Here is a 10,423-nt window from a genome sequence, read left to right as displayed (position 1 = left end):
TCCGCTTATGTAAGATTTCCAGTACTTCCTATATAAGTTAGTTATTGCATTAATAGGCCGCTATTAAATTTGCATAAATTATTATTAAGAATTGGTTGATTTTACTAGGGTCAAAAAATCGCGATTTTGGTGGGGTTTTGCAGTGCGCGACTCCCTTATATACGCGACTCGCTTGTAAAGTACGTTATAGTAGAAGGTTCCCAAATCGAATAAGTGGACTGTACCTTACAGCTAGGTATGGACTGCTTTACTTGACAGAGAGGCTTTTGATGGGTAGGCACGAAGATAGCAACATCGGAGCCGACTTGAAGGACTCGTACGGTTAGACGCCTCTGTGGTGGGCTGTGGAGAAGGGGCATAAGGCGATCGTGAAGCTGCTGCTCGATACTGGTAAGGTGGACGCGGACTGTGAGGACTCTATCGGTCGGACGCTGCTGTCGCGGGCTGCGGAGAAAGGGCACGAGGCGATCATAAAGCTGCTGCTCAATGCTAATAAGGTGGACGCGGACTCGAAGGACTCTTACGGTCGGACGCCTCTGTGGTGGGCTGTGGAGAAGGGCCACGAGGCGACCGTGAAGCTGCTACTTGATACCGATAAGGTGGATACAGACTCAAAGGGTTCTTACGGTCGGACGCCGCTGTGGTGGGCTGCGCGGAGCGGGCACGAGGCGGTCGTGAAGCTGCTGCTCAATACCGGCAAGGTGGACGCGGACTCGAAGGGTTCTGGTCGGACACCGGTGTCGTGTGCTGCGGGGAACGGGCACGAGGCGATCGTGAAGCTGCTACTCAATACTGGTAAGGTGGATGCAGACTTGAAGGACTCTAAGTTTGGTCGGACGCCGCTGTCGTGGGCTGCGAGGAACGGGCACGAGGCGATCGTAAAGCTGCTGTAATCTTCAAAGCTATATAGCTTGTTAATTAACGTTTTGCAAGCCCACCACCTTCCTAATATACCTTCCTTATAGCCCCAAGCTATCAAACAGAACATTTCCTTGCTCTGAAAATCGAATTATTTTATATACTTGGCTTTGAAATCGTGTCAAAGCGTTAAAAATGTTACGCTTAGGTAGTGACGTTTGGCGTGAAACCTAAGCTGCCGTCGCCTTAACCTCAGCGATGACTGAGCAATCCTAAGCAGACCCTGAGGTGGCAGAGTAGAGGGCTCTTTAGTACCACTTCTGGCTCCAAGACAGGCCCGACTAAAAAGGTTCCCAGGGCTCTCTGCCAAGCCTACGTTTCGCCTCTGCATATGCAACCACTTGTTCACGTTGATTACGGCCCTGCCTCATTCTTTCGTGACCGTGACACTGGATGGTAAGCAGGTGCTGGACGGCAAGTAGATACTAGATGGTGGGCAGGTGCTGGGTTAACGGCGGGCAGGTTCTAAATGGCAAGTGGTGCTGGACGGTGAGTAGGTGATGGATGACGACCCTTACTTACGCGCCCATAGCGGGCTATTAACTTACTAGTTTGGTTGGACGTGGAATACAAGGTGACAATGAGTTCTATCTATATTGGGGAAAATCCTGCCAGTTTGCGGGGAATCCCAGCACTCTCTGCCCCTGTTATCCCTTAACCCGCTAGCGTGCACAAAGCAGGTAGTCTGTGCGGAACACCAGAATTAAAACCAGACCTGCGGAGGATAAATTATCCTATCCGGTTGGGCGGATAATAATCCTATCCGAGGATAGCCCGGATATCCGATAATATCCGGATAATATCTGGATAAGGCTTAGCATCCATAGAATTTCAACTATCTTTTATTTCTATTGTACGACGCTATAAATATGGCTAGTACTAGTGAAATTCACTCTGCGGAGACTCTTTACGAAGCTCTGCGGAGGCTCTGCACGAAGCCCTGCACGAAGCCCTGCACGAAGCTCTGCACGAAGCTCTGCACGAAGCTCTGCACGAAGCTCTACACGAAGCTCTGCACGAAGCTCTGCACGAAGCTCTACACGAAGCTCTGCACGAAGCTCTGCACGAAGCTCTGCACGAAGCTCTGCACGAAGCTCTGCACGAAGCTCTGCACGAAGCTCTGCACGAAGCTCTGCACGAAGCTCTGCACGAAGCTCTGCGACGGAGGCTCTGCACGAAGCTCTGCACGAAGCTCTGCGACGGAGGCTCTGCACGAAGCTCTGCGACGGAGGCTCTGCACGAAGCTCCGCACGAAGCTCTGTATACGGAGGCTCTGCACGACGGCTCTGCGTACGACGGCTCTACTACGGAGGCTCCATAAAAGCTTTGTGCAGAGCTTTGTGTAGAGCTTTATGCAGAGCTTTATGTAGAGCCTCTATACGCAAAGCTTTGTGTAGAGCCTCTATATGCAGAGCTTTGTGTAGAGCCTCCATATATAGAGATTTGTGTAGATCCTTGTATAAAGCCTTATATAAAGCTTTTATACGTAAAGCCTCTATATAATATTATAATATTCAATTAAAAATATATATAACTACTTAGCTAATAAATATTAATTTTATTATAGACGTTTAAACCTCTTTAAGCTTTAAATAATTTTATAGTAAAATCTCTTTAGTACGATACCGTTTGTTTGGCCGAGCGTATTGTAATACCAATGGTATTATTATATTAAGAGTTATGTGTTGGGTAAATAAGTAGGAAAAAAAGGAGCTTAATACCTAAAAAGGCTTAGGATGTCTACCTCGCGGGCTAAATAAGGCCTTCTCTTATATAAATTCTCTACTGGTTATACTAATATTGGTAGTAGGTGCTTAACAATATTGCTAAAAGTTAGATTATTGTAATATTACACTAAAAATGGCTTAATTAAGGGGTGTAGATTGTAATGTAGAGGTTATTATTATATACCCCATATCGTATTAAGGAGATTTTACTATATATTAAGAAATATAGCTAAGGCTATCTAAAGACTATCTAGATAGTCTCTAGATACTATTAGCTAATAGATCTATTATTTAAGAGGCCTATCTAGCCTATCCTCTATAAGTCTATTAAAGATATATTTATAAAGAATAAACTATTCTATCTAGTTAGCTGGATAATAATCCTATTTAAGGATAGCCTAAATATTAGATAATATCTAGATAACGCTTAGTATCTATAGAATTTTAACTATAAAACTAAATCCTTTATTTCTATTATATAACGCTATAAATATAGCTAGTACTAGGCTTTATATCCCTTGGTGTGGTAAGAATTCAAGGACTTTTTGTATATGTACGCCTCATAAGCCAATCTAGAGGCTCTATATCGTATAGAGCTTGGTGTTGGAGCCTTAAGTTAGTACGTAGCAAGGGTGCTGGCGCCTCATTGACGCTTGGATATTGCGGTGAACAGCAGCAATGTGGCTAGGAAGCCTATAATATTTGGTGTAGTTAATTAAAAAGCTTTAATATCGTGTCGCCGTCTATTTGATTATTGAATTGCCAGTAAAATATTGTCCTTATGCCGCCTAAAAAATGTTGTGCGTCTTTAGCTCCGAAGCCTTTAAAGCCTCCAAAAGCACCCCAAGCCTGGGAGTCCTATTTACAATCCTTTTAAGCAACACAGTATATATATGATAGCTTGTTGGCAGTAGCTACGCAGCAGGTAGTGATTGAGGAGGCTTGGCCAAGCAGCTAGATAGAGGATATTGAGGACGAATTAGGAGCCGTTTTTGAGGCCCGCGGCGAGACTGCTAAGGATGAGGCAGATGAGGTAGATGAGACTGAACTACCAGAGCTATTAGCTGAAGAAGTTATAAGAATGGGCCTTCCTGCTGTCCCTACTTTATGGGAGCCTATGGCCGCTGTTCCTGAATTAGATCTTAAAGTTATTAACCTTCTAAATAAGCTAATATTTGCCGCTCGGCGTGCTAGTAAACCTATTGGTGGGGTTAACGCGGATATTAAATCTGATGACTTTCCTGATTAAGATGAGGATAGTAAGCGCTCCGCTTACTGTATACTAGTAGATTAAATTGGTATAGTGTCTGGCGGGTGTAGATCTGGATAGGACTTGCCGATTTAAGTATTTCTACTATTCTTTAGTATTAGTATATTTAAGAAGCTCGCGGTTAATATAAACCTATATGCAGCCTTTTAAAATACTAGCGGATATTACTAATTAGGATAATATATAGGTAAATAATTATAAGTGTGAAAGGAGACCTCTGCTAGCAAATTAATAATTTAGGTAGGGCTTATTATTTATATAGGCGTCTTTAAAAGCCCTTAGGTATAAGATCTTTAGGCTATAAATTCTGAATATCCTAGACACTTAATTAGCTTATTTATGGGTTAAAAAAGATAGGAGCAACTTAAGCGCTTTTTCTATATTTTACCACCTCTACTAGAGGGCGTTAAACGTTAAATCTTTAAGAAAATTGAGCTGTTAATAACTCCTTTAGGCAAGGCGTTTAGAAAGTACGTTATACCTAGATCTATGGTTAGCTTTAATAAAATAATAGTGAGGTTTACTAGATGATTTACGGCTATAATTAAATTACCTGGTAAACCAGTACCTAAGGGCTTTAAGATATTAAGCCTTTGTTAATATGGGTATTGCTATAGCTTTATGTTTACCTTACCTGGCTGCTTTTTTAGGCTTCCTTCTTAAACGGATTATTAAGATATTGTTCTTTTAAAGACCTCTAAATGCGTCCTTTATCTTACCCGATAGCTCCCTCTTTAGGCTTATTAATTTTGCTTATTTTTGGATAACTACTTTATAAATATTCCGTTGCTCTAGGTGCTTTAATGACTTAAAATTGCTGCAGCTGGCACGGCTTAATTAAACTTAAAGGACTATCCGGAGGTGCATAAAAGGGCTAATAAAAGAAAGGAAAGGCTACCGTTCAACTTCATTACAAAAGTGGTCGTTGGGGCAGTTAATTTAGTACTTTTAATTATATAGTAAGATAAGAATTTGGTACGGTTTTTAACGATAGTTCACTTATATAGCGATAAGGATATTAATAAAGTTAATCGGCGTCGGCTATAGGTATATAATTCCTTTCTTAAAAAGCTAGTAGCTAACGTATAGGGCAATAATCTAATTAAGAAATTAACGCTTTTTAGGCTCTCTATTAACTACAATAACTAAATAGGTGGCGTTAATATTTATAATTAGCTTCGAAGCTATTATACCACCTAGATTACTACTATCCGTACTTAGCTACCTTTATTCTTTTAGGCGCTTAATGCGGCTATAATTAACGCCTATATTATTAGTAAGAAGATCTTCTAGACGTCTAGGAAGTCCTTTTAAACCTACCACCGTTTCTATATACGATTGGTATAGAACCTTATTATTATAGGTAGTTAGTGGATAGGCCTAGATAAGTACAATACTAAGCGTCTTCTTTATTAAAGCTTACCAAAATATAGGCAATATTAGCTTGGCATTAGGCCTGGTTATAAAAATATTAGTATAAATTAAAAAACCACCTACATTACCGCTAAAACCCCATTACCTGTAATTTGATGGTATAAGACGCGAACTTACTGTTCTATTAAAAGCTTTATAAGGAAGCTAAGCTATAAGACCCTACTAAAGTGCTAAATATGTAGATGGAAAGAGGCCAAAAAGCTTATAGTAAAGGTTAGGCAAACGGTATATAAATACGAGGCCTATAGGCTTCCTTTATGCCTTTAGTGCTTTAACAATTTTTATTTAATAGGCGACGACTAGGTAACTATTTTAGGTCCTCTACTCCCTTACGCCTCTAATATTGAGACTCTAAAGCTAATTAAGCCTTTACTGCAGTGTCCTTTTTAGCCTCCTTTAAGCCCTTCTCTACTACCTTTAACCGATCCTCTATATTAAATAACCGCTAATTGAACTGTTTAATTACTTGTAGCACTTAGTACACCTTATTTAATATATATAGCACATCCTCCCTTATAACCTTAAGCTGGTCCTTTACCGGCTTATTTTTATTAATGTCAAGAACGTATATAAAGTAGATAGGTGGTAGTAAATTGGGGGAGGACTCTAATGGAGAATTTTCCTATATAATCAGCAGCTGGTTAATAGAGGAAAGGCAGAAACCTACAGTCATAATATTATATATTACGACTTTTGCCCAACTTCCTTAAAAAAATATAGGTGTTTTTAATGGTAGCCTTAATGGCCTTCTGTAGTATTTTATCGGCATTACAATATTAACGTGTTTTGGTGAGGGTTGCTAATAAAATCACGCTAGCTAGGGTGCCTGCAGCATGCTAACCCAGGTAGGAGCGCCCAAAGCGCCTAATATAAAAAGTTACTTCTGCTATATAAAGGGATAAAGCTATATATATAGAGCGTTGGGTAAAGTATTAGTTAGAGCCCCTATATATAAAGCCTTATAAAGTTCAGAAGATAACTTACCTAGGAGCTCTTGCTGCACCCGGCCCAAAAAGACCAAAAACAACCAAAAGAACCCTGAAAAACACCTAGAGAATCCCCCTAAGATGCATGTATCGTAGGGGAGACACACGTCGAACGACGGTGGTTTATACTCGCGCGCGCCCACTAGAACCACGCCTAGCAATAGCCCTCCATAATAAGAACGGGCGAATACCACACTATAAAACGGAAAGACCTCTATTAAGAAGGCATCTAATAAAATATAAAGCCTATTAGACGCGTCTAGTATCCGTAGTTATGGGGGAGCAACCGTTAGCTATAACGAACTAATACAGCTAGCAGAATAGCTCCGCCAATCTAGCGTACCTTAGGCGCCTCTTTAGTAAACCCTTAACTAAATCCTCTAACGGCTAAGCAAAATTAAAAATAAATAAAACCCCTTTCTACCGGCGAACCGTACCTAGGCCGCCGTAGCTGCGTCTCTATAGTATAGGGAGCCTACCCCCCTAAAGATAATATCCAGATATATAATTATAATATAACTAAATATAGAGAAAGTAGAGGGGCTTAGGGGATAATTAGAAATAGAAGTCCTTATAGAAATTTGCAAAGAGGTCTATAACGCCGTTATAGTCTAATACCTTAAGAGCGGAGATATTAGAGTCACCCTAAGGGACTAATAGGTAAAGGAATAAGCTATAAGGGTAGGGGACAGGCTAGGAGAACGTATTGGCATAAAAGTGCTTCGTGAAGATTACCTAGTTAAAGTCCTAGCGGTTCCCCTAAGCCTTAGGGTAGAAAAGGGACGCTAGGCAGATAATACGGCAACTATATATAAGATAGTAAAATAAACGGAACGCCTTATACTAGGACTTAAGATTACTTAAATTTAATGGCTTTAATAGGAAAATGTAAACTAAGTATATAATAAGAATAATAAAAAAATATAAGGGTCGCCAGAGACTCGCTAGGGAGACGCCGGTTAAACATATAGCTTCCTTATTATTAGCATATATATACTAGAAATGCAAAAACTCCTTATCCAAAAAGGTATTATTATAAATGGCCTTATATACGACATAAGGCTCTATAACTATAAACTCCACCTAAAATAATGCTACCGCTATATATAATAGGGATATACCTAATCCACATACGCAGTATAGGTGTGCTGCGGCCACTATATAGGCCCCTACAATATAAGAAACTGCTTAAATTAAGACTAAATAAAATGCGTAAACTGCTACTAAAGCATATATAAGGCGTGGGAGAGAGGAGACTGTATTAAATATAGGAGATAGAAGGTAAGGGCTTAATAGCTGCGGAAATAACTATACGCTAGGTTATATAAATAGAAATAATAGGCGATAAGCTAGGGGGGCGCAGGTACCTTTCCAGCATTTCCTACCTTTAATACTAGGGGGCTAGGCCAGCCATCCTAAGCCTTAACGGGCCAGAAGTGTTGCTGCGTGATATTACTAAACCGTATAGGGATATAAGGGTTATAGGGGATATAAGGGAGAGGACGCCCTATAGGAAGACTATTATGGACAGCTATAGCAAGCTTAAGACCAGGATAATTAAGAATTAGACTTAACGCGGTAAACATAACATTTATAGCCGACTCTTAAAGGGTATATAGCCAACCAGTAAGAATAGGGGAGGAACTGGAGATAATAACAGATTTAGATATAGAAGCGCTACTAGGAACATAAGACATAGAAATAGAAAGCTCTATATAAAATAAGTAGTAACTAGGATATAGATACAAGAGACAGAAGCTTTAAATATCCTAGAGAAAGTGGAAATAAAGGAAGCGAGGAATAAAGGAGAGGCGAAGGACCCCCGCTGGGGGTCCGCCACCTATCCATTATATAGTACAACTGCGGTAATACAAACCACCGTCTTGCAAGGCCCTTGCTAGACAGCTTAAACCCAAAGAAATACTATATCCTTGCTATATAAGAGCCGTATTATAATACCTATATATAATTAATATACTGCCCCTAAGGATTCCAGCTCCTATATAAACCAAAAACAGCTATATACATATGCTTTATAATCAGCAAGGCTATCAGCCTATCCTTATAGTTATAGTAGGCAGTTAACCTAGATATTACAGTTATAACAATTTAGATATATAGGGGACCGGTTTAGATTATTAATATATATAACCCTAGGGTTAAAGGGGTCCTATAAATAGAGAATATTATATTAGTAATAAGCTTACTAGAAACCAAAGACATAGAGTCTATCCTATTAGGAGACATAAACCTCTACTACCCGCGGTAGGGGGGTATCTATATTGCTGCCGAACGATAGGTAAAGTGCCTACTAAAAGCTATAGACACCTGGGGCCTTAAGCTAGCTACCCCCCTAGGAGCAATTATATAGCAATGAGGTACCGCTAGAAGTATAATTAACCTTATATTTATAGACGAAGGCCTATACTAGAGACTTAAAAGGTGTAACCCCAAAGAAAAATAGGCACTTACTTTAGACTATATCCCTATCTAAATATAGCTAGATCTAGATATTAAGGCATAATTAAATAGCAAAAGATACGCAATAAGAAAGCTTAAGATAAATAGCTTCCTTAATATAGTTAAACAATAACTTTAAGACCTAGAAGAAATCCACCCAATACTAAATAAGCGAGGCTTAGTAGCTACCCCTAAGGAAATCGACTAAAGACTAAAAAGGATCTAGGTAGCAATTAAAAATGGGTTAGAAGAGCACTGCCCGGTCTTAAAAGTAGGCCCCTACGCGCGACACGTATAGTCCGTATAATACGCGGTTCTTATTACTAGCTAATGACGAGCAAGAAGAAAATACATAAGTAGCCACGATTTTAAAGACGAGAGATATTATAAAGACACAAGAAACCAGCTAAAGAATACCCTAAAAAAAGAAGTAAGAAATAGCTGGAGATAGTTTATAAATAAGTATACTATTAACCTAAGCCTCCCCTATAACAAAGGTCTTTGGAGGATAATAAAATAGGTAAAAAGAAAGGCAGGACGTCTAGTAGAAGACTTATACCTTCCGCCCCTATAAAGACCAGGTAAATTACTAGCCATAAGCGACAATAATAAGAAGGCAAAAATCCTTATAGAAAGATTTTCCCCCTAACTAGCTTTAGCAGACCTCAGTAATATTATAGGTAAAGCACCGGTGACTCGCCTAAGGGTTAACAGTAATATAATAACCGAAGAAATAGCCAGAACTATTAGCCGCCTTTTAAATAATACAGTACTAGGACTAGATGGGATCCTAAATAAAGCCCTAAAGACCTACAGACCACTAATAGCACTTTAGCTTACGGATGTAGCTAAAGTATACTTTATAATAGGCTACTACCCGAGACTCGGAAGAGCTATAACAACGTTTATCCTATATAAAGAAGGTAAAGCAGACTACTTATTTCTAGGGAGCTACCGCCCTATTGCCTTAGAGAATACCCTTAGTAAGATCTTAAAAAGGGTAATAGCGGACTATATAACAGACACGGTAGAGGAACACGCCCTACTACTATAAAGCTAAATAGGGGCAAGAAAGAACCGCTTAACACTATTAGCACTTACGCTACTTGCTACTACTATTAAATTAGCATAGGCAATGCGAAGGGACTTTATAGTATTAATACTTAGCCTAGATATTAGTGGCGCCTACAATAACGTACCCTATAAGCGTCTCCTATATATCCTTAGAGTAAAAGGCTTCCTAGAATAGATTATATAATTTGTTTAAGGGTTTATAGGCCAAAAAGAAATATTACTAGTCTTTAGCGGATACTAAAGCCCCCCTATTATAGTTGTAACAGAAATACCATAAGGATTACCCCTCTCGCCTATACTTTTCCTTTTCTTTATAAGCAACCTACTTAACTCCTTTAAGGAAGGGGCGACCTAGGGGATAGGCTTTATTAACGATATAAACCTAATTATATACGGGCTAATAGCTACAGAGAATTGCAGAACGCTAAAGAAAGCTTATAATACCTATATAGAATGGGTAAGATAATATAGAGTCTAATTCTCACTAGAGAAGTACCAGCTAATCTATTTTATAAGAAAACGCAACCAATCTACAGATCTTTAGCACATAATTC

General features: G+C 39.4%; 1 protein-coding gene across 1 annotated transcript; it reads left to right on the top strand.

Annotated features, from left to right (window-relative positions):
* Window positions 1-326: 326 nt before the first annotated feature.
* Window positions 327-893, top strand: K441DRAFT_594829 (ankyrin; the record flags this gene model as incomplete). The annotated part of the gene is made up of 1 exon (XM_067644972.1): window positions 327-893. A coding segment is annotated over one exon (567 nt), but the record flags the coding sequence as incomplete, so codon positions are not given.
* Window positions 894-10,423: the final 9,530 nt, after the last annotated feature.

Source organism: Cenococcum geophilum, assembly GCF_001692895.1.
Source record: "Cenococcum geophilum 1.58 unplaced genomic scaffold K441scaffold_89, whole genome shotgun sequence".
In the NCBI taxonomy this organism is placed as follows: domain Eukaryota; kingdom Fungi; phylum Ascomycota; class Dothideomycetes; order Gloniales; family Gloniaceae; genus Cenococcum; species Cenococcum geophilum.
Note: the sequence above shows the minus strand (reverse complement) of the source record. Positions and strands in the feature narration are given on the sequence as shown.